The following is a 24422-nucleotide window of genomic DNA, read 5'->3' on the forward strand; positions in this document are numbered from 1 at the left end:
CCCAAATGTTCTAGATATTCCTGTATTTAATTAGTGAATATGAAATAATGATGTCACAGTGGTTGTAAAAATGAGGAAACAGAACTGGAACCACTTCAATTTTCTCAGTTTATATAATCACTTATGTTTTGATTTTGTAAATTTAAAACATGTAAATGGAGTGTAAGGTGTATTTTTTTAATGAAAATATTTATTCATACATGGAATATTCCACTTGACTGAATATTTTTAAATTTTGAAATTATTCCTTTTGTCTGTAAAACTGAAGGATGAATCAAGAAATGATTACTGATTGGAACATGATTATTGCTGAAAATAATTTTGTCTATAGAGAAAAAAGTGTTTAAATGATCCCCCCTCCCCAGGTATCAAGTGGGCAAATGCCAGTGAGCACAGATGCCAGAGCCCTCAGTGGGGTATCCTGAGAGATTTGCTCCATCAGGCCTTTTGTGTTGACTTCTCTTGGATGGCTGAATTTCACTTCGAGTGTTTTCCTCGGGAAGAGCCCATGAGAAGAATATTCCTTGAGTTTTGTATATTCAGTAACGTTTGGGAAGAGTATAAATGTCTTGGGTTACATTTGCTTCCTGCAGGATTTTGAGGCCTTACTGGCTCCCCTGTCTTCCAACTGAATACAGGTGTAGGGATGTGTCAGCCCAGCCACATCCTTTTCTCAAACGTGACTTGGTCTGTTTTCATGTCAGTTCAAAGCATTCTTTCCAGTAACTTTGAAGTTCAGTAACTAGCATTTGGAAGAGTTGGCCATTTATATCCACTTTTCCTGGGGCATGGCCTCTCAAGATGTTTAATCATGTATTTTCTTACTGCTGGAAGCAGTTTCAGGGTTCTGTCTTTGAGTCAATTCTTTGAATTTGTTTCCTGGGGGACACAGACACCAATCACATATATATTGGCTTTCTTACCCATTTGCTGCATAGGTTATTTCCTTTTAAGTCTCCTTCACTATGTCATCTGACTCACTCCTCACATTCTGGCCCTCCAAACTCCCTTCTGTGTTTTTGCAGCATCTATGCTCCCTGTGATGCTCTCAATTTCATTTTCTCTTCCTGCTGCTTTAATTTTCTTCTTTTACTTGTCTTCTAGGTTTCGTCAGCTCACATTTTGCTCCCTTTGTTGCCTTGCTGTTCTCCTACATCTTTTTACGCTTATCTTTGTGCTCTGGTTTCTTGGAAGAGTTTTTTGTTTTTGTTTTTTTACATTTAAGAGAAAATATTGAATTTTCCCCTGCTCATGGGTAACAATGTTCTAGTCAGTGGTCTGTGGCTTTCACATTTACCATGCTGCTTCTCTCCCCTTTCTCCTTCTAGTGTCTTTGTATAGGATTTCCGCTGCTCCCTCTTTGATTATTTATCTTTGATAGAGATGAGTTTTCAGGTGGAAGAGCTGGGGCCCTTTTCTAAACCAGCAAGAATTTTCTTAATGGCCTGGGGTTATTATAGCCTTTCCTTTTCCCCAGCCAGTGGAAGGCGGCAGCCACAGGGATAGTCACAATGCAGAGCCATTAGTATTGGCAAAAAACAGCAGAGTAAGGATGTCCAAAAATTCCTTCCTCCATAAAAGCAATGAAGCAATGAGGAAACTGGCAGAATTAACTTTTCCAAACCCTGGAAATTAACTAAAGGCTTATGGCAATTCAGGAAGTGCTTATGCAAGAAAAATTGCTGAATTTCAGTAAGAACAGAGAGCTTTACAGTGGTTTTTTTTTTGTTAGCTTTTTATTGTTGTGAAATACCATCTTAACTGTTTTTATTGATGCACATAAATAAAATACACCAATTTAGTGTACAGCTCAGTGAATTTTGCCCCGTGTGTACACTCATGTAACCACCACCAGATCAAGATATTGAACATTCTCACTACTTTTTTTCCTCTTCACATATTTCACCCATATACCCGCCTCCCTCTCCTACGGCAACCACCAGTCTGTTCTCCATGTCCGAGTCCATTTCTGTTTTGTTTGTTCATTTGTTTTGGTTTTCAGAGTTCACATATAACTGAAATCACATGGTATTTGTCATTCTCTGTCTTACTTGTTTCGCTTAGCATAACACCGTCCAGGTCCATCCATGTTGTCACAAATGGCAAGATTTCATTCTTCTTATGGCTCGCTAATATTCCACTGTATACATGTACCTTGTCTTTTTTATGCATCTATTAATGTACACTTAGGTCACTTCCTATTTTTGGCTATTGTAAATAATGCTGTGATATACATAGAAGTGAGTGTATCTTTTTGAATTAGTGATTTTATTTTCTTTGGGTAAATTCCCAGAAGTACAATTACTGGGTTGTACGGAATTTCTACTTTTAGGTTTTTGAGAAAACGCCATACTGCCTTCCATAGTGGCTGCACCAATTTACAATCTCACCAGCAGTGTACAAGGGTGCCCTTTTCTCCATGTCCTTGACAACACTTGTTATTTCTTATCTTGCTAGTATTAGTCACTCTGACTGGTGTGAGGTGATATCTCATTATGGTTTTGATTAGCATTTCCCTGATGATTAGTGATGTTGAGCATCTTTTCATGTGTCTGTTGGTTATATCTTCCTTGGGAAAATGTCTATTCAGGTCTTCTGCCCATTTTAAAATCAGATTATTTGTTTTTTTTTTGGTGTTGAGTTGTAGGAATTCTTTATATATTTTGGATTTTAGTTCCTTATTGGATATATAGTTTGGAAATATATGCTCCCATAGAGTAGGTTACCTTTTTGTTATGTTGACTGTGTCCTTTGCTGTGCAGAAGCTTTTTAGTTTGATCTGAACTAGCAGTGTATTGTAAAATTTTACATACATATTTTTCAAACTGTGCCAAGTTAGTTTGGTAGGTCACTATAGTGTTTTTATAAAACAAAATAGAAAAGCAAAATAAAATGCTTTGCACATTGGAAGGATAAGTATTTTTTCCACAGAACTTTTATTTTAGAAGAGTATGTGTGTGAATGTGTATGTGTGTGTGTGTCTATGTGGGAATAAGGTAAAATGTTTCTCATTGTGGTCCCTGGTCTAAAAATTTGAAAGGCATTATATATAACTTCATTAGCAAATAGATCATATTTTAATCTTATGTTTAAATTTTGAACTTTCAGTGACCTGGAATTGACTAATGTTACCTAAGGTTACTGGTTATATGCAAATTAGCCTCAGGGGTCAGTTGATTTGCTCCTAGCACTAATGTCCACACCCTGGACACTAATCTGTGCAGATCTCCAGGGATCCCCCAGGCTGGAGGCTATTTCCTGGCCAAGCTACGGCCCCTTCCCCATCAGAGTCCCTTCTGCGCCCCTGGGACCTCAAGCCCCAGCCCTATTTCGGGGAAGGGGTGGTGGGGGGAAGGGAAGGAAAGCAGTGGCTCCTCCCCCAACCTTGGCTGTTTTCTCACAGGCGAGGATGAATTCCACCACACCTGTGACATTTCAGCCCAGGAGGAGACCTCTGCGCAAAGGAAGGACACCTCACTGGCGCGGAAAGAATCTCAGCTTTCCTGGGTATCCTTATTGTGTTGTTCTTTTTTAGCTTCCCAGCTTGGTTTATTCTGAACCTGGATCACTTGGACGACTTGTGCACCTACTACCTCCCCTGCGTGCATCCTTCCCCGCTATTTCCCAGGTCAGACCCTTAGGGTGAAAGAGAAAGAGGGAGAGAAGTTGATTGACTCAACCTTTGACCTTCACCCCTGAGGGATACAGCTTTTAATGGGGGCCCACCTCGTGGATGCTAAGTCAAGCCATGGATTGGCCACCATTGGTCCACTCAGTTGTGTGGAAAGGTGTTACCTGGTAAAAACACATAGGCTTTCTTATCACAGTCTGGGGCCTGGGCCATTTCCTTGGGTGGGTCTGTCTTGTCTAAAGATCTAAAACTCTTGAAATTATAGAATCATAGGGTTGGGAGGATGTAAAGTCATTTGCTCCAACCCCCTGGGATGCTGGAATCATCTCTACAAGTGACGTCCTTCCCAAGTGCTCTTCTAGCTCAACGCTACTCAAACTTGAGCTGGCATAGAAATCACCTAGAGAACCTGTTAAAGTGGTTCCTGAGCTGTAACCCCGGAGACTTTGCTGTAGTAGATCTGGGCTGGCATCTGAGATTGTGCCTTTTTAACAAGCTCCTGGGTACTGCTGGTCCGTGGATGGCACTTGGTGTGGTCTTCCCTAGCCTATTCTTCGGCATGTTTGGTCAGGGCACCCTTGCTGCCCTCAGCCATTCCTGGAGGCTTTGTGGAATCCATACTCTGTCTCATACCTTATCCCTGTCCCTACCCTCCGCCCAGCTCTGGGCACCCAGGGGGCCACTAACTACTCGCAGCTGTGATCCGCACACTTGACATCTATCTTCTTTGATCCCCAGTGCTCCGATCAGCAGATGGGCTCTGGCAAGGACCTGGGGGCCATCTGCTATGCCTCACTTGACCTCCTGAAATACTTCGGCCCTGAAGACTCCATCTATGTCAACTGCCCCATTCGGAAGCCCAAGCCTGAACCCCCTCTGGCCGTGGAATATGCCAGCATTGCTGGAAGCAGACCCCAGCCCTCCAAGTCGGCCGCCCTCGAAGCGGAGCCCAGGATCTGAGGGCAGAATTCACTGGGCGGTGAGCACTTACCAAACGCCTACAGGGCACAGGGCAGCTCTACCAGCAAAGGGCTGACTGCAGTGTGGCAACGACAGTTGCAAACCAGCAAGGGCTCGTGCCTCCCTGCGGAGAGGGGCGGAAAGGGCAGCCAAGGAAAGAGAGCCTTACCGATTCAGAGGGGAGAAGCTTTGAGTCTGAGGGCTGCCACGGGCAGGCTGTGGGGACCCTACAAGGGGTTTCTGGACCCTTCCTCCGGGTCTGGGAGGAAAGCCAAGGGGCCAGAGCCCACCAAGGTAGGGTCTGGGGCCCAGTGCCTCTGATTAACCCAATCTTCATCCCTCTGTGACCCTCCCTTCCTTCCTGTCCAGGGCTGTGAAATCCTGACAGATTGTGCAAGTTCCCCTGGTGGTGACTCTCTCTGCCTGAGACCCTCCTCCCTTCACTGTCCTCTCGGAGCCTCTAAGCCAGGCAGAGAAGGTCTGTCCCCCCACCCTGCTCCTCCTCTCCTTACAGCCCCCCAGTGCTAACTGATTCTCACAGATGACCCTGCCAGGACATGGACGGGGGTTTCCCCTGACCCTCGGCCTCGCCGGGCAGGGCAGCGGGGTGATTGCTTCCCTGTGGGAGCACAGCTCCATCCTGGGCTCCTCTGCCTTCTATGGAAACCGTGACCCACTCTGCTAACTGAGTCTCGGTCAGACACAGTGGGCTGAGGGGCACCTCCTGCTCTGCTGAAGTACACTTTCACGGGGCCCTTCTGGAGACAGGGCCCCTTTCTGTTCTGTGCCCCAAGGGGTGTCTGAGCTCTGGGAACTCCGGACTGTTGTGGGCAGACGGGTGGTGTCCTGCCACATCATGGGGAAGATGGCTTGGAACTGCAGATTCATCACTTCTCAAGGGTGGCATTAAAAGTCGTTGAATCCAACGGGCAGTGGGGTGCCAGAACCGCCCTGTAAAATCCCAGTGAGTCATGCAGCCTCTGGTCTCATCTCTCCGAGGACAGAGAACTCACTGCCTCCTACTCAGGCAGCTCTTTTGTGAATGTTTTTGTCAGACAGGACATTGCTTACTCTCAGTCACAATGAGACATCAGCTTTGTCCATAGGATGGGACCTGAGGGTCAGGCTGCAGCATGGCCAGAAAGGAAGTGAGGGGTCAGAGAGGAGAAGGGTGGGCGGGCTGGGTCTGGCAGGCCTCTGTTTTAGGATGAGGTCTTCCTCTGGGAGGAGGGAGAGGTAAGCACTTGTCACTTGTGACATCTCTGCTGTCATCATCTACTTCCCAGGTTCCCAGGGTCGAGAATGTGGTCTGTCCCCAGTCTGGAGCTGCATGGGGACACCCAGGAACAACCCCCCGTGTTGGGGTGGGGAGTGGTAGCAGGGGCAGAGCAGGGTGCTCTGAGCTTCATCTTTGTGCCTCACGTCTCTGCCCCGTCCTCCTGTCTGAGTCCTTCTGCAGCCTGGATCTGATTGCTACTGGCTGGGCAATTGCTGCACCCTGGCCTCCCACCCAACAGGACCTTGCTCTGTGGTCTTGGCACTGAACTACTGCATCATTTGACTGCTGGTGCTTTATAATTCTAGGCTCCTGACAGAGTCTTTTAGGGTTCCTGGACTCAATTCCATGTGTGGAGTTGGGGTGCACAGGTTCCCCACAAAGGACACCAAGCAGTTCTCCAGTACCAGCAGGGTGTCTGAGACTGCAATTGAGTTCTGACCCTACCTGCCTGGAGACAGCACCAGATTCCCCAGGTGAAGGGCTCTGTTCTTGCCTGTCACAAGCCCCAGGCTGTTACCTGTGCTTCTGACCAACCAGCTACAGATTGGAGGTTCCCACGACCTCCCACTAGGTTCTATTAATTACCTAGAGCTGCTCACATAACTCAGGAAGACACTGATGTTTACCTGTTTAACAAAGGATACTGTAAAGGATACAAATTAACAGCCAGAGGAAGAGCTATGTAGGGCAAGATCCCAATTAAAGGAGCTTTATGCTCATGGAGCTTGGGGCCTGGCTCAGTAGCACTTGGAAACGTTCTGTTTCCCCAAGGTTGGGAGCTCTCTGATAAGGAAACAGGATAAGAAAGGGCCAAAACGCTGTTCTCATGGGTTTTTATGAGGGCTTCATTGCATAGCTATGATGGACTAAGTCACTGACCACTGGCTGGCCCAACCTCCAGCCCCCCTTCCTTCTTCACTCCCTGGAGGCTGGGGCCTGGGGGCTGCGAGATCCCTCCCTCTAATCACATGGCTGGTTCCCCTGGTAACCAGCCCTGCCCTTGGGTGACTCCAAAAGTCAGCTTCATCAATAACAAGACACCCATTGCACCTTTATGGCTCTGAAGTATTTTCAGGAACTGAGCCTGAAGACCAGACATATCTGAGAAATATATTTCAGTCATCTGAATATACCCACCAGGGGAGCCCTTCTCACCATGTTCTTCCCAGCCTGGGTTTCCTGCCTGCATTGCTCTGGCTGTAGCACCAGGAGCCACCCCAGGGGTCAGGTGCCTCATGAGCTGTCAAAACCCAAAGAATTTCCTCAGACTAGAGCTCCTGGAGCCATGTTTATTAGAGAAGTACTTCTGGGTGCCTGCTGACTGGTAAGCACTGCTCAGGGTTGGGGATACAGAGATTAATTCCAGTAAGCCAACATTTATGGAGTGCCACTTAGGGGCCACATTTGTCTACATATATTAATGGCTCAAACATCCCTATAAGGTAAGTACTTTTTCTTCATTTTACAGTTGGGGAAATTGAGGCACAGAGAGCTTAAGAAATTTCCCAAAATCACACAGCTTATCAGTGGTGGATCCTGGTCCCTGATATTGTAGCCACAGTGCTTCTGGTCACTGTTCCTTTAAGGATCTCCATGTGCATGCACACACATGCACATGCATGGTGGGTACATGTATGCAGAAGTGACAATACAAAGCACTCGTGGCTACAGTTACAGGAATGTTAATGGTGCTTGGGGAGGGTGGGAGGCAAGACTTTTTCTGATAGAAGCCTCCAGAAGCCAAGAGGAGATAGTTTGAGTTTGGCTGACTTAGCTGGGGGTCCAGGGGGCAGCTTTGCAATTAACCCCTGGTCCCAGGTAAGAGGACTTCGGTTCCTCCGGCCCACCCTGGCCCAGGAGAGGTCTGGCCCTTCTGCTACCACCAGAGGCCTGAACACACCTTCCAAAGCTGTGACCTCAGGAATGCACATCTTTTTTCATGTCTCAGCACCGATGCAGACACGGCCAAGCCACCCCAAGATGCAGGTCCCACAGGAGGTGATACAACTCCTTGACCCTTGGGACATAAGCAGGCTTAGGCCCATTGCGTATATATGAGTTCCCCACCATTTGAGCCTCATCCTTCTCCCTGAGGGTCTGCCCACCCAATACCAAGTGGGTCCTCCCTTCACTTTGCACCCCCACCCCAGGATCTTTATGCACATGACATCATATGTAAGATTTCATTCATCAACTTGTCTATTTTATCTTTTAGTCATTGTTTTAAGTCACTAAGGTTTGGATGGTGTGTTATGTAGCACTAAACAAAACAAATAGCCAAGACAAATTTGAAGAACAAGTTCAGGAACCAAGACTTACTGTGAAGTTACAACAATCACAATGCCGTCCTGGCATAGGAAATTGGCCAGGGCAACAGAATGGAGAGGTGAGAAACAGACCCGTGCATATTGGGAAACTTGATATTTACCAGAGCAGGCATTACGAATCGGGGGGAGAGGAGAGAGTACGGAATAGTGCTGGCACAAATGTCCACCCATACGGGGGACAAAGGAGATTAGGGGCCTATCTCATGTCTTACATAAAAATAAGTCCCACGTGGGTTATAAACCTAAAGTTCATTAGTAATCAAAGAAATTCTAATCTTAACTAAATACATTTTTACCTAGTATATTGTAGGGAAAAATATATGTAACATTTTATTTTAAAATATATATTATATATATGCATATATAAAAATGTGTATATTCATAGATAGATAACCTCATATTTTCTAATTCTGAGAGCCCATGATAATAATCACAGAAAAAAATATAATTTCTGATCACAGAACTAGATCACCAAATGGCATTTTCTCTGTAAAAATGCATCTAAAACCACCAGGTATGTGGTGTTATGTTACCAGATCTTTGTTATATGAAAGGTTTATGCCACATAGATGGAAGCACAGAAAAACACTTAAACATGGCACTTGATATAAACTTTAGTGTTAAGTAAGTTCACTATGAAATTCCATCTACGCAATACAAAGATAACAAGCTTTTAACTTCCTAGAACTGAACCACTTTTCCCTCTTTTTCTTTGTTTTTTTTTTTTCACTTTTAAAAACAGCAGAATTTTATTTGACAAAGCTAGGTGATAAGTACAAGTATTCATTATATTAGCCCTTATACACTCTGTGTACTTAAAATATTTCTTAATTTACAAAAAATAGCTATTGCGAAAGTGCAGGCAAAAGCTGCCGCAGACCTCAGCCCAGGGAGCTGGCCTCTGAGGAAGAGGGAGTGGCGCTGAGGAGAGGGCTCAGGGCTGCTGCCACCTGGCTTGGGGAGGGGGTTAAGGCCCTGAGGGCAGCAGAGGAGTGGGGATGGACATGGGGGAAAGAGAAGGGCGGGTGGCAGTTCCCTGCCCGGTATAGAAGATGGTGCGGTGGGGAGGAATTGAGGAACACACAGGATGTGCGGCCAGGCTGACTCGGAGAAGCCTGGTGGCCAGTGAGAGGGAAGGTGAGAGGCAAGTTAGAAGAGAGAGCCAGTTTAGGGAGGAAGATAATGAGTTTAGGTTTAGAAGCATTTAGAAGTATTCAACTGAAGGACAGCTAGGCTTAAGCAGTTGATGAGCACCTGTAGCCCAAAGGAGAGATCAGGACTTAGGGTCACTTGCTGACCCAGAAGAAAATGGCAAGAAGGTTCTGACTCTTAGGAGATACTTTTATTTACATGGTGAGGGAAAGATGAGGATTCAAAGAAGCCACCAGAGAGGTAGAAAAAATGCTAATATTCCACAGTGCATCAGTCAGGGAGAGCTAGCTGCTGTAACAAAAAAGCCCAATATGAGTTCATTTCTCCCTCCTGAAGGCTGGTGAGGAAGCTCTGCTCCACACGGTCAACCAGGGATGTAGGTTCCTTCTAACTAGTGGCTCTATTATCTTCTACAGCATCAGAGCCCTCCACTGGATCTACACCTGGGCAGCAAATGAGGAGAGAGAACATTGAAGGTGGCACAAGAGGTCAGGCCTGGAAGGGGCAAACTTCTAGAACCCACTCACTTGGCTGCCTCTGATTGCAAGATAGGCTGGACAACATAGTCTAGCTGTGTTCTTAGGAGGAAGCAGTTAGGTGAATAACTACTTAGTTTCTTCCAAGAGTTAAGACATAGTGAAATAAAAGTTCTTAATGAATATTCTAAATTCTAGGGCAGCTTCCTTAGGGTTCAAAAATTTGGCCCATCTTCTCTTTCCTAACTGCTACTGCCTTTTCTCCTGAATGAGCTTCTTTCTCCCCAAAATCCTCACTGGATTTCTCAAAACAAGCTCCTTCGTCCAGCTGTCATACATGGAACCAGTGAGCAAGCTGGACTATATGACGTTCCTGTCTTTCAGTTTCATTTGAGGACATCTAGGCTGACACCAACAAAATGTCTTTAAAATAATCTGAAATTGTACTCTCAAGAAGACAGCAAGAGCACATTTTCAAAGTCCACATTTATCTTTCTGTCAATACCTGGCAGCTGCCTTCTCACTGACGTCCCCTTCAGCTCTCCCTTGACCCAGTTCTCCGTGGCTCTAGTCTTTTGCCCACCCCCCGGTGGTCATTAGTGTCTCCACTGCATAAATTGTGTCTTCTCTGCCAAAAACGTAGAAATCAACAAGTTGGGCCTGAAGTAAGTGAAAGTATGAATCCTCCATATCTCTTTGGTCCCTGATATTTTAGGTCTTGTCCTTTAGCAGTTGAGATGTTTGTGGGGATGGTTTAGAGATGTGGGGGTGGGAGGCTGACGGAAGTGGGGTTCTGCTACACGACAGTAGCTTTGGAACTCAAAAGTAAGCTGAAGCCTACTGCAATGATGGATGTATTTAGATTTGCTCCACAAACCACGAGTGTTTGAAGAGACATTAATAAATGTCATGTGAAAATAATCCATGCTGGTAATAGATTTTTTGAAAATATTTTCATGTTTGAAACTGTTAGAAGCTCAATATCCATGAATAAGAGGCTGATGAAATAAATCATGATATATCCACACAAACATTAGGTAGGCATTACAGGAAGTGAAGTTAAGCTGTATCTGTGGATACAGAAAGATGTTCTGGATATATTAGATGAAAGAAGGCGAGCTATGAAACTATCCAGCATGAGCTCATTTGTGTTTGTGTCTGTGTGTGACCATATTAGAAAGACTAGAGGAACACACATCAGAATGATCAGAGGGATTCTCTCGGGGGCAATGGGATTAGAGGAGCGGAGGGGAAGTCCACTCAATAAAGTTAATCAGACTGGCCCTGGAGCCAGACTGCGTGGATCTACGTCTAGCTTCCATCTTGTACGAGCTGTATGATCTCAGGCAAGTTATTTACCTCTGTATCTCAGTTCCCCAGCACAATAATATTACCTCCCGCATAGGTAGTGACATAACACGTGTAAAGTGCTTGGGACAATGCCTAGCATATAGTAAGCACTCCACAAACGCTAGTGTGTTTGAGGGGTGGAATTATGGACAACTTATACCTTTTTAGAGTGAATTTTTATGTACTTTTCACATAAAATTAATGGACTATAGTTTTAAAAGATTTTAAAACACACTTTATACAGTTATTCTTGTAGTAGACATAATCTCCCTTAAAGTTGTTCCACTCAACAAAAAGCTACAAACACCAAATTATAAAATAGATCAGTCATGGCGATGAAAGTACAGCATAGGAAATACAGTAATAATATTGTAACTTCTTTATTTGTTGACAGATGGCAAGCACCATTATCGTGATGAGCATTTAGTAATGTACATAGTTGTTAAATCACTATGTGGTACACCTGAAACCAATATCATGTTGTATATCACCTATAATTCAATTAAAAGTACATGTGCATGTGCTGGGACTGGATTAGGTCAAGGGCAGGCAGACAGCAGTCCAGTCTGGCAGCAGCTGGTGGCGCAGGAGTGGAGATGCAGGGTGGTGGGCCCAAAGGGAAGATCTGGGTGAGAATGGATTGCCCCTTGTGCTCTGGGTCTAGCACTCAGGCCAGGGCATTGCATGGAAACACTGCCACCGTGTGGGGTTCCCTTGGTGCTAGCGTTGGGAATCAGCCCCTCCCCTGGAGGAACCGTGTTCTTTCTTTTTCAGAAAGGCTGCAGTTCTCTAATAAACCCCTTTCATTTTTAAAGCATTTGCTTCTGGCCATGGCAAGACCAGTCTTCAGTTGGCAGATCTCTGTGGTCAAAGTCTGAGTCCCCATTTCCACCCGACGGGCATCTTCACTACTCAGCTGAAGCTGGGACACTGCCACCCAAGGGTGCCTCTCTGGCTGAGATGGCCAAATATGTCCCAAACTCTTTCTGATGCTCCTTTGAGGTCCTCTCTTCACTCCCCACGCCCAGGAATTGATCTGCTAGAATCCAGCCACTACAGATTTATAATATCAACGTCACTTCCAGTGCTTCCTTTGTTCATTGCACCTTCCTAGCGCCTAGTATGGTGCCTGGCCCAAGGCAGGTGTTTGAAAAACACTTGGGAATGAATGAATGTGCACTGGGAAGAGTGCTCCGGGCCCTCCCATTCCCTCTGCCAGAGTGAAAGGAACTTCAAGAAGGAGGGGAAGTACTGGCCAGGGTCCTTCCAGGAAGACAGCACACACAGGGTTCAATTGCTGATCGTTTTAACAGGGTTCTTCACAGAGGCGTGGGCAAGGATAGGCAGCCAGCAGGGGCTGATGCTGCAGCCAAACACAGGGGCCTGGCCACACCCCCAGACTTGGAAGAGCCGGGACAGAGAATTGTGTTACTGGAGCCCAGTGAGAACTACAGCCGTGGAGAAGGGCCACCAGCGGGAGCCGTGGCTACGGGGGAAAGCAGCCGCGGTGCAAACCTTTCCTTCTAGTCTCCAGACTCCTGCCAATATCTCCCACTTGTCAGACCCAGCAGTAAGCCAGTGAGCTGGGAGCCTGGGTGGTGGAGTCCAGAGGGGTCGGTCTCTCAGGGACAGGGCAGAAGTGACCAGGGATAGCATCGGCCAGCGGAGGGGGGCAGGAGTGGAGGGTGACCAGTGGTCAGGGTCTTCAAAAGCAGCAGAAAAAGCAAGGAGGGGAGGGCTGGGAGGTGGCCATTCATGACCTCTGCTGATCAGACCAGTGAGCAGTCAAAGGGCATGAATAACAAAGCCATCTCTAAAAAGTAAAAGAAGAAAGGAAGGAGGAATTAAAGGATAATAAACGAGCAGTAATTTAATGGGAAGCAGACAAGTGAGGGGCTTTCAGGACAGGTGAGACGGCGCCCCCATGAACGGGGAGGGAAAGTGGGTGAGGTGGGGTGGCTAGAACTTGAGGACACTGGAAGAGAGAGGACAGCGAGCTCCTGGGGATCACCCAGGAGAGTGAGACACACAGGCACAGAGAGATGGGCGAAGCCAGCCTAGAAAGACAAAATTTCCCAAGGCCACATAGCTAGTAACTAGAGGCCTGCAAGAAGCCAAAACCTGTGTGCTCAAGCCTTATGCTGGGGTTCCAGTTTGTGTCCCACACAGCCTTCCAATCCCCACACTTCACCCCCATGTGTAGCCTAGACATCCTCCCAGCCCAGGCCAGAATCTGGCAGAGTTCTGATCCAGTCAAGCGGCAGATGAGGTTCCCCATTCTTCTGCCTCAGCCCCATGATGTTTGCGATGACTTGTGCCAGCTTCAGAGCCTGGGCGCCTGCCTCTCAGCTCCTGTGTCCTCACCCAGGTCTTCTTTCTGGGTCCACCATCCTGCATGTGTATGCCTGGGCCACCAGCTGCTGCCAGACTGGACTGCTGTCTGCCTGCCCTTGACTGAATCCAGTCCCAGCACATGCACATGTGCACACGTGCACACACACTCACTCACTCACTCACTCCTTGAGAGGTGTTCTGCTCTGAAGAGGGGAGCCGTTGGCCCTGAACAGGAGCTGAAATCCTGTTAAGAAAGGGGGAATTTCCTCAGCTGGAAGTACAGAGTGATGGTATAAAAACAAAGAGAGGCTGGAAGAAGATCAAGTCTGAGAGGGGTCAGAGTTTAGAGAGAGGCTGGGGCTTGAAGGTGAGGGTTTGGATCCAAGAAGGTGAGAAAGTATAAAAGCAAAACAGGACTAAAGAAAGAACTAGGGAGAAGGAAGTCACGGTGGCCGCCTATCCACAAATGACACAAATGACACACGCGGTCTCTTGTTTGTGCTTGGTGGCCCTAGCCAAGGGTGGGTGGACTCCAGCAATTACTTTCTTCAGCTCACTTCTCAGGCAGGTCTGAGGGGCTGTCCCAGTTCGGGCCAGTGGTGTACCCTACTAGAGTTTGGCTTGTTCCAGCTGTTAAGATGTCTGTTCCCAAGCCCCCTGTTCCAGCCACACCCTTCCCCCAGACCAGGGCAGGGTTTGGTGCTGGCCATGGTCCTGACCAAAATCTGGTGCTTCTGTAGCTCTCAGGTTGGCTAGAGTAGGGGTGGTGGGATAATGCAGGATCTGAAAGACATCTAATGGTCTTGATTTAAATTTCTAGGGAAGAGAGAGGGGGGGACTAGAAAGAAGGGTGTGTTTGAGGAGAGTGACAATTTGGAATAGCTGCCACCAGGAGTTTACTAGGGAACCTCTGGGCGTTCTGAAAATGATTGCCTTGCAGCTGTGAGGTCTCAGCCAAAATTAGACATCCAGAGCGTGCCATGTACCCAGAGTCTTCTGATCTGGGGCTTTCCCAGCAATGATCACCATCATATCCAAGGACAGTGTGTCTCCAAGAGACCTGAGTTCTCAGGCAGAATGACTGGCACATATGTGGTGGTTCAATAAATGCAAGCGTCAGTGAATGATGGGTTTCAGATGTAATAATAGAGGGGAAAAGATCTCTTTGTCCAAATGTAAAGTGGAAAGTTTCTTTAAACTCAGATTTGGCAAAAGGAAAGGGAAGACCCTCTGTTTGGGAGTGGGATGGGGCAGAAATGTTTCTGTGCTTAGATATGAGGATCAGAGAATTGAAGTACAAATTAGCACAAGCTAAAAGAGAACATTTGATATGCATGTGCTATGCGGAACGAGTAAAGATTTCTTGGTGCCTGTTATTTGCTATGAGACTTAAAAGAATAGAAAAGAGGAGCTCCTCAGATAGAAAGGAAGTGGGAAGGAGTCAGAATGGAACGTGAAGAGGCCAGAGAGAAAGATAAAGGATCGAGATTTCTGAATTTGCTTTTGCGTAAGACACAGAAAGCTAGAAACCCATTTAAAATAGCATCAAAGTCATACTTAGATAGAAATTTACCAATATGTGTGAGATTTACATATTGAAAACCACACAAATATTGGTGAGAGAAAACAGGATAGATAAATGGAGACCTAAATTGTGTCCATGGATTGGAAGATTCATTGGTGTTAAGATGTCTAATTTCCCCCAAACTGAAGTATAGATTCAATGTAATCCTAATCAAAGGCCTGGCAGCCTTTTTTTTGGAGGGGGGTAGGGGTATAAATTGACAAGCTGATTCAAAAATTTACATGGCAAAGCAAAGTAACTACAACAGCCAAAACCATTTTGAAAAAGAACAACACAATTGGGTTACTCACACCATCTGATTTCAAGACCTGGTGTAAAGCCACAGTGAGAAGTCAGGATGGTATGATATTGCTGAAAGGATGGACACAGAGATCAATGGAACAGAAAGGATAGTCAAGAAATAGAACTATACGTCAACTGATTTTCAACAAAGATGCTAAGGCAATTCAATGGATAATCTTCTCAACAAATGATACTGGTTCAAGTGGACATCCATAGGCAAATAAAACAAAAAGAACCACAAATCATATCGTATTTCACAGGGAAAAATTAACTTGAAGTGGATCATAGACCAAGATGTAAAACCTAAAACTGTAAAACTAACAAAAAACATAGAAGAAAACCTTTGTCACTTTCAAGTGGGCAAAATATTCTGAGAACACAAAAAGCACAAATCATAAACAAAAAAATTAATACACTGGACTTCACCAGCATTAAAATCTGCCACCCTTTAAAAGACACTATTAAGGAAATGATTTTTTAAAAGCTACAGACTAGAAGAAAATATCTGCAAATCATATACCTGAAAAACAGACTCATATCTGGAATATATAAGGAATTCTCACAACTTAATAATGGTAAGAATAAACAATAAAGATGGACAAAAATTGTGCACTAATATTTTGCCAAAAGAGCAAGTAAACAATGAAAAGATGTTCAACGCCATTAATTATTAGGAGAATTAAATTCAAACCATAATGAGATATCACCCTAAACCTATTAGAACGGTTTAGAAAAAACTTGACAATATCAAGTCTTGACAAGAATACAAAAATACAGCCACTTTGCAAAACAGTGTAACAAGCTTTTATAAAGTTAAACACATGCTTACCATATGACTAGCACTCCTACTCCTAGCATGCTAGCCAAGGGAAATGAAAACATATGTTCTTACAAAATACATGTGCCTGAAGGTTTATAGTGGCTTAACTCATAATTGCCCCAAACTCAAATGGCCATCAGCTGGTGCAACTAACTGTGGCTTAGCCATACAGTGAAATACTCTTCCACAATAAAAAGCAGTGAATTGCTGAGAAACACAACTTCATGCATGTTGAGTGGATGAAGACAAACGAAAGAAGTCAGACCCAAAAAGCTACGTACTGTCTGATTGTGTGTAGATGACATGCTAGAAGGGGCGGGAACCTACAGGAACAGAAGTCACATCAGTATTCACTGGAACATAGATTGGAGAGGAAGAGATTGGCTAAAAGGAGCATGAGGGACCTTTTGGGGGCTGAGACTAATGTTCTGTATTTTGATTGTGGTGGCTGTTTCACAGATGCAGGAGTTTGCCCAAATTCACAGAACTGGACACCCTACTGGGGTGAATTTTTGTGTCTGTAAATTATATGCTAATAATCCTGATTTGATAAAAAAGAACATCGAGGGCTAATCTATAGAGTGGTCTTCAGGTGGCCTCAGAACTCTCATTCTCCAGGCCCTGAGGTCAAGACTGGGCAGTCAGCTCTCTAAGTGAAGGACTGTCTTACATTCACTATTAACTCCCCAGCTCCAAGCACATTCACTGTACATATGTAGATGCACAGTAAACATAGGCAAATCAATGAATAAAAGAGCAAATCAGTGAGTGTGTGCAGGAAACCAAAGTAGACCCCTGTGGGCTCCTCGAGCATCTCCTGTACTTCCTCCAGCATGACTCAATTTCCTTCCCCCAGGAGTTACTTCACCCGCCTCCCTCCTGCTTCTCCAACTCACCAGGTCTTTGTGCCTTTTGCACATGCAGGTCCCTGGGCCTGGATCACCCTTCATAGGACCCACACCTATGGAGAAAGCACACCCCCACCTCCAGAACTCCAGGAAATGACACATCCTGTTCTGTGCCACAGGATAGTCAGGAGTTCAAGGTGTGTGGGGGCACAAAATAATGCCTGTGTGAGCATGTGCACATAGTAGGCGCCCTGCTACACAAAGGAAGCTAAACTTGGGCAGAAGGTGCTGGGTGGGAGTGCAAATTCTGCCTCTTGCAGACAGCCTGTTTTCCCTTTCCCCTGCTGACTAGAATAATAGTACCAGTTATCATTCACTGAGAGCTTACTGGGTGCCAGGCCTGTGCCTGTAGAAATCCATGTTATCCTCCCAATAACCCTATACACTATTATTATTCCCACTTTGTAGACACAGGAACTGAAACACAGAGAAGTTATGGACATGTGTTTGCACACACAGGAAGTGAGGAAGGGGGGACGTGCAGCCACAAATTCTGGCTCCAGCTGTCACATGGCAGGAATGCTGGTCAGGAGGGAAGGACAGAAGGGCTGGGTGAGGGTCCCGGCCTCCAAGAGGAGCAGCTGCTCTACATCCCTTGCCAGGCTGAACCAGAAGTGGGAGGGAGGTCTGAACATGGCGAAGCGCTGCAGCCCTGGACCCTGACCAACCTGGCCACCCGGACTCACCCTGCTGGCTCGGGCAGGAGGGCGGGCTCCCCTCTCAGAGGTCTGGAACCCTGAGCGTCCTGCTGCCTGGCTGCAGTGGCAGGCTCCTCCTCTCCCCTCTCCCCCGTCCCCACAGCCTCCCTGAATCATAAAGCCAGACCCTAGTCCTGACCATTGCTCAATCCCCAGGAGCCCAGTTTTCCGTGGGCAGCAGTTGATGACCCTCTCTCTTTTCTGCAGTTTAAGGGAAAACAAGATCTTGCACAAAGTACCCGGTGGCTGCCCTCCACAAGGGGAGGGTGACATGGAGCGGGTCTGGCTGCTCATCCTGTTTTCTGTCACAGGTAGGATCCCCTTCCTCCACCCCACACCTTCTTTCCTTCCCCCTCCTTGAGTACATGGCGGTGGGGGTGCAGGGAGCACTGAGCCAAGCTACGAGGTGGTTGAAATCCTCGCTTGTCCTGCACCCCACTCCAACCCTGCCTCCATTCTTCATGCTCTTCCTGCCTCCCCTTCAGACTCCAGCACAAGGAGGTAAAAGGGGCTGGTGGATTCTGGCCCCTGGGAAAGGGAAGGAGGTCTGATGGTGGCATCTTGGGCACTAGCTAGCGTTAGGGGGAAGTCTTGGGGGGCACTGGTAAGTGCTTCTAACATTGTGAACCGCTTAAGCATAAGACTAGTCCCAGAGGAATGGCAGGGTGGGAGGGAGGAAAGCGAGAGTTAAAGACTGGGATTGTTCATCTTTGGGGTGCCCCCTCTCAGGCTCTGAGGCCCTCTTGTCCTCAGCCCTGGACCGGAGGTGAGGGGGCTGGAGATCTGTGACACTGAGTTGTCGAAGACTGTCCCAGATTCTTGCACACCGCACCCTCCATTGCGGGAAGGGTGCCTCTTGCCCCCAGAGAGCCGCAGGCAGAGCTGGGGGAGGGGAGAAGCTGCCCAGTAGGGCCTCACCCCTGCGGGTTCCCTGCGGGGGGCAGAGTAGGCATGTGGGTTGCCTGGAGGCAGAGGGATGGACAGGATGCCCTGTGAGCGGGCACTGCCCGTCAGGTCTCCCTGCTTCCTAAGGCAGGCCACCAGCTCCCGCTCCTGCCTTTCAAGTGTCTGTCACCACATGGTTGAAGATGGGCAAAGGGAGGGGGACCATGAAGTTGAGGCGGAGGGCTCTGGGTCACCCTCCCGCAGCCCCTGCCTGGCGACAGACTGCGGTCTAAGCCTGTCTCCCCTACCCAAGGAGGGTCCCCAAAATAGCAGCCTCATGTCTCCCCCAAAATAGCTCTGAGACAAGTCCCTCCTGAGAAGGGGAAGGAAGCCACAGAAATAGGGAAGCTGGAAGTTCAAGGCCAGGGAGAGGAGATGCAGAGCCAGCGCCAGCGTGGGCAGCCCTGCAGAGCAAGCAGGCATGGCTGGGTAGCGGGAGGTGCCCGGATCGGCCCACTCCCCTGTGGAGCTGGCCCCTGGCCCAAGATGGCCACTGGCTCTGCTCTCCGGAGATGGAGAAGGCAAAGGAGAGGTCTTGCTTGCATGTGATAGGGAGAAGGTGTGCAGAATAGAACTTCAAGACCAAATGTTTCTGGAAACAGGCCCAGAGAGGGTCAGTCACTTCTTCAAAGATGTCCAGCAAGTCCAACGGTGATAAACCACACCCAGGACTCAGGTTTCCTGGTTCCCCATTTCCCATAAACACATGGGAAGATGTGGCAAAGGGAAGACCAACCCTTTCCCAACTTGTATAAGAACCTGAGCTCCTTAAGGACAGGATTTCTGTCTTTTTTGTTCACTGTGCATAGTAGGTGTTCAGTAGATAGTTAGTAAATGAAGGAAGGAGTGAATGACTGTCTTTCCACAGAGCTGTCCCGAGCCCACAACACCACAGTGTTCCAGGGCACCGCAGGCCAGTCCCTGCTGGTCTCCTGCCCCTACGACTCCTTGAAGCACTTGGGGAGACGCAAAGCCTGGTGCCGCCAGCTGGATGAGGAGGGCATATGTCAGCGAGTGGTCAGTACCCACCGCTCGTGGCTGCTGTCCTTTCTGAAGAGGCGGAACGGGAGCACAGCCATCACGGATGATGCCCTGGGTGGCATGCTCACCATTACACTGCGGAATCTTCAAGTCCACGATGCTGGCCTGTACCAGTGCCAGAGCCTCCGTGGTAGCGAGGCGGATACCCTCCAGAAGGTCCTGGTGGAGGTGCTTGCTGGTGAGTAGAAAGCAGACTGCATCCCTGGCCAGCCTCTGAACCGGGAGTTATGTCTTTGGTGTCTGTGCACAAGACCACCTTCTGGGCTTTCAGGGATCTTGAAAAAACCCACAGTGTGGACCTCATCCCCCTGCTCAGAGCCACCGTGGATAGTTGGACAGGTTGCTCACTGCACAAGGGGGCTGCACTCCAGCCCTGACATTTCTCACCAGGCTGTGCTCCCTGGTGCTTGACTGCATCACATGCAGTAAATGTTAACTACCATTCCCCAATTTGCACAAGGCATCAAACAAGCGGTTGTGGCCCTGCTTCCCCAGAGAGCTTTATCCATTTGGCATCCAGTTAGGACATGAATACTTAGGTGGTCCTTAAGTTGTAGGAAGAGATTCATTTATTCCCTCACTCCACCACCTGCTGGACCTACCAAAAGAAATTAAGTACCAACCTGGTAAGGAAAGTCCTAGAAAAGACCGCTGCTTGTGAAGCTGGGCAATGTGCCTTCCATGTCCTACCTTTAAGTGGAGGTGGTGGTGTTTGTCCTGATGACTCCATGGGGCTTCCATGAAGCACAAATGAGATACAGAGTTAAAAGTGCTTGGGGGTAAGTGATAGCCCCCCTCCAGCCTCCTGCTGCTCATCTGACTTGGGATCCTCATTCCAGGCCTGACTGGTTGCCCCAGTCCCCAAGCCGTGCACAGGGAATGCCCTCCGGGAAAACCACCTGCCTGTGCTCCAGGATGTGATGTGTCCCAAAGGAGAACAAATCTGGGGTTATGTACCCCTTTTCTCACTCTCCCCTACCCTAACTCCCCCAAACCTGGCTCTTACCATGCAATGAGGGCAGAGTAGCCTTTGTCTAAGGTGGGTAGGGGAGACTCCCTGTCTTAGACCCAAAATCCATGTCCACCACTTTTCTAACTGGGAAGGGTGAGTAGGGGATGAACAGACACGAATTTCCAGGCCTATCAGGGCCTAATCCTAGCTGACTCCCAAGAGGGTGGCAGGAAAATAATAACAGAAATGCGTAGTAGGTGCAGTTTGACGGTTTACACAGGACTTAAAAAAAATATCAAATACGACCATTATTCCATTTGATCTTCCCAGTTCATCTTGTGATGGGAGGGGGTCATTGCAGTTCCTGAGCTCCAGTGAGGTGCTAGGCACTCTGTGGGATGCTCCCTGAATCCTGAAACACTGTTGTTATGGTGGGGGTCCCTAATCGCCCCACTTGACAGCTGAGGAAACTGGGGCACAGAGAGGTTAATGGATTGATCCACACGGGGCCAGAGCCCTGGGGGCCTCCCTCTACCCAGAGGGACTCTCCCCATGGAGGGTGCCTCAAGGAGTAGGGGACTAGAAGCTCACTGGCTCTGCCCCCCACAGACCCCCTTGATCATCACGATCCGGGAGATCTCTGGATCTCCAAGGAGTTCGAGAGCTTCCGGGATGCTCAGGTGGAGCACAGCGTCTCCAGGTACAGTGACAGGTCTTCCCTAAGACCCCGGCAGACTTCCACCCTGCAGAACCCGGGCATGGGGTGGAGGCTGGGGGTCCTAGAACTACAAATCCCAAGGCAGCTGGGGCTCAAAAGGGCCTGGATGTGATTTTGTCTAAACACCCTGCCAACCAGCCAGTGTACGTTGGTGTGATTGCCAGTTGTTAAAATTTTGAAATTTCTTCCATTACGGTTTGGAAATAGCTGTTGCCCAAGACTCCTGGGTAGTCAGTGTCCCACCCTCCCCTGGAAGCCCTTGGACATCCCCACGATTCAGCAGCAGTGGGAGTTTCTTCCAGTACTTTAGTACAAAACAGGGACCACAGGGTTCCTGACCTTTGGGAGGTCCAGAATCAGTTCTATTGGCTTCACGCCTGCGTATGGGTGTTTAAACATTGTTAACATAACCATGGGGCACACACATGCACATGCGCATGTGTGCGCCTGCATGCACACGCACACACACACACACACACACACGCACTCCATATGATTCCATCAAGTATAGCAGGAAACTGCTTATCCAGGGAGGAGATGTGTTTAAATGTACTCAGCAGGTAGACTTGTGCCCAGAACACAGGTCTTCTGATTGTAGTTCCTCGAAGCCCCACAAAGCCCCATCCCAGGCATTGTGCTGGGTGAGGAGGTGTCCTGAGTCCCTGGAAGCTCCAGGTGTCTCCATTCCTTCTCTGAGGGCAGACTCCAGGCTGTAGGCCACCTCGAGGCCTCCCACATGCTGTCCTTGTATCTCCAAGGAGCCTGTCAGAAGAGGAGAGCCCCTTCCCACCCACTTCCATCCTTCTCCTTCTGGCCTGCATCTTTCTCAGCAAGTTACTAGTAGCCAGTGCCCTCTGGGCTGCAGCCTGGCGTGGGCAGCCGCTGAGGACACCCCCAGGCATTGGTCTGGACTGTGGCCATGACCCAGGCTACCAGCTCCAGACCCTAACAGGTGAGCTTGTAGAGCACAGTGGTGGCTGGGAGGAGGGGGGCAGGGATGGCAAGGTGAGGCTGAGGGGGCCGTGTGAGAATGTGGTCTATTGCAGGGCAGAGAGAAACATGAGAGCAGAGGACCCTGCCCAGGAGGAGAGGTGGCAGAGATCTGCAGAGCCCCCTCCAGCCCCCCACAGCCTGCACACCTGCCTCTGCCACCAAGACTCCTGCTTGTGCTTTGACAAAAGGCCACTCTGCTCCTGACCCCTGGAAGAAGGTGTGTGTGTGTGCATGTGCGTGTGCATGTGCATGTGTGCCTGGGAGATGGGGAGGACATTTGTCATTGGACTTCTGAACATTGGACATTGAACACTCTCACAAATAAATACAAGACTTCATGTTTAACTGGTTGGTTTTGGGCTTCATGAAAGTCTTCTCTTTTGCTACAGGACTAGTAGAATGAATTTGGATGGGGCAAACATGAAAGGTCTGGCTCCTTGGGGCTGGTGTCCTCGCCTACCACTTCCATTGCCACAGGCTCCCAACCAGCCACTCTTTCTTCTCCAGATTCAATGACCAAATCCTGCCTTTTCCTCTGGCATTTTTCCCATGTCCAGTCTTCCTCTCCTCTTCTTGCCTCCTGTCCATCAGTTTCTTGGGATTATTGCTGGCTCCCCCCCTCCACCTCTTCCTGCACGAGCCCATCTGATTTCCTGGTTCATCCTTTGTTTCCTGAGAGCTTGGCCTTCTTCATCCTGTTGCTCCCCCACCAGAGAAATGACAAGAGCTTGAATGTAGACTGCAGCATTCCAGAGCTGGAACTACCGGTCCACGATCCTCATTGTACAGAGAGGAAACTGAGGCTCAGAAGGGAAAGGATTTACCCAGTCTCTGGCAGAGCCTGGAAATCCAAATTTTGCTTGGTGTTCAAGGTGTCCTTCCCTCTAGCTCCATCCCACTCGTTTAGTCATTGATTATTCAACATATATTTTCCGTGCAAGGTACTGTTCTGGGCATTAGAGGCACAGCAGTAAAATAAACAGGCAAAGACTTGTGCCCAACGGAAAGCCAAGTTCTAATGGGTGGAGAAGGGAGACAACCAGATGGTGTGTGAAAAGGCAAAACTGCTGAGGAAAAATTAAAATGAAGCAGGGTTGGGGGCCTCGGGAACACAGAAGGGACAGGGCATGATGCGACTGTAAAGGAGGGTCAGGAGGTCCCATTTGAGAAGCACTTGGAGGGGTCAAGGAAGGGAATCATGAGGCTCTCCGGGCGCAGAGTATTCTGGGAAGACGAAACAGCCAGGGAACCTCATCTCTCTCTTCAATACACACACATACCCGTCCAAGAGCAAGGAGTACCTGGCGGAAGACTTCCCCAGGTGTGCCACTGGGAAGGCGGGGAAACAAGGTGGCCACATCCTCCGGCTGTCTGTCCTGCGTCTCAGGAAGGTGAAAGCGCAGGAGACCCTCTGGCCAAGGCCACACGTTGCTGCTTTGTCCCCTAACGTGGGCATGGGTACCCAGAAGGGACCCCCCAGTGCCGCCCTTGTGTCCCAGCCTCAGGGACACATCATTGGGCTCCAGGCCTGCTGCAGCACTGCCCCACCCCCTCCCTGGGCTGCTGCCCCGAGTGCGCTCCGGCCCAACCTCTTTCCTCGGCCCCCTGACTCAGCAGCACGTGATGCTTTCAGCGCTTCCCGGCCCTGGTCTCCTTCGCATGGACCTTGGCGTAGCCTAGGATCCAGGCCAGAGCCAGCTCCGCCTCTGCCTCCCTGGCGCCCCCTCAGGGCACCGATGCTGATGAGATGGCAGGGGAGGGGGCAGCTCCGGCAAGGCTGCCGCCTTCCTGCTCTCCGGAGCTCGCCCTTTCTCTTTCCTGCTCTGCTACGTTGGGGACATCCACCTCGGGGTTTGGATTGCCATTGGGATCCCCTGCCCTTGGACTCCGGGGCACACACCGGACTAAAAAGGGGGTCTGATAATTCGGTTGCAAATTTCAGCTTTTCCTATGAAACCGTAAGCAAGCTCC

At 48.4% G+C, this 24422-nt stretch overlaps 1 protein-coding gene across 4 annotated transcripts; it reads left to right on the forward strand.

The window, feature by feature from the left end:
* Positions 1-7060: 7060 nt before the first annotated feature.
* On the forward strand, positions 7061-22796 carry TREM2 (triggering receptor expressed on myeloid cells 2). Of its 4 annotated transcripts, none has more exons than XM_057493822.1 (7): positions 7061-7194; positions 17121-17241; positions 18010-18113; positions 19616-19966; positions 21350-21440; positions 22217-22410; positions 22505-22796. In XM_057493822.1, the coding sequence occupies exons 2-7, from the start codon at positions 17198-17200 to the stop codon at positions 22519-22521; spliced, it is 801 nt and encodes a 266-aa protein (XP_057349805.1). In that variant the 5' UTR covers positions 7061-7194; positions 17121-17197; the 3' UTR covers positions 22522-22796. The 4 variants fall into 4 exon arrangements, 3 of the variants coding, with proteins under 3 accessions (XP_057349805.1, XP_057349804.1, XP_036763093.1); XR_008994304.1 differs by lacking the exon at positions 7061-7194 and adding an exon at positions 7363-7492 and having other exon boundaries at positions 22161-22410; XM_057493821.1 differs by lacking the exon at positions 7061-7194 and adding an exon at positions 7369-7492.
* Positions 22797-24422: the final 1626 nt, after the last annotated feature.

Source organism: Manis pentadactyla, chromosome 16 (genome assembly GCF_030020395.1).
Source record: "Manis pentadactyla isolate mManPen7 chromosome 16, mManPen7.hap1, whole genome shotgun sequence".
Taxonomy (NCBI): Eukaryota; Metazoa; Chordata; class Mammalia; order Pholidota; family Manidae; genus Manis; species Manis pentadactyla.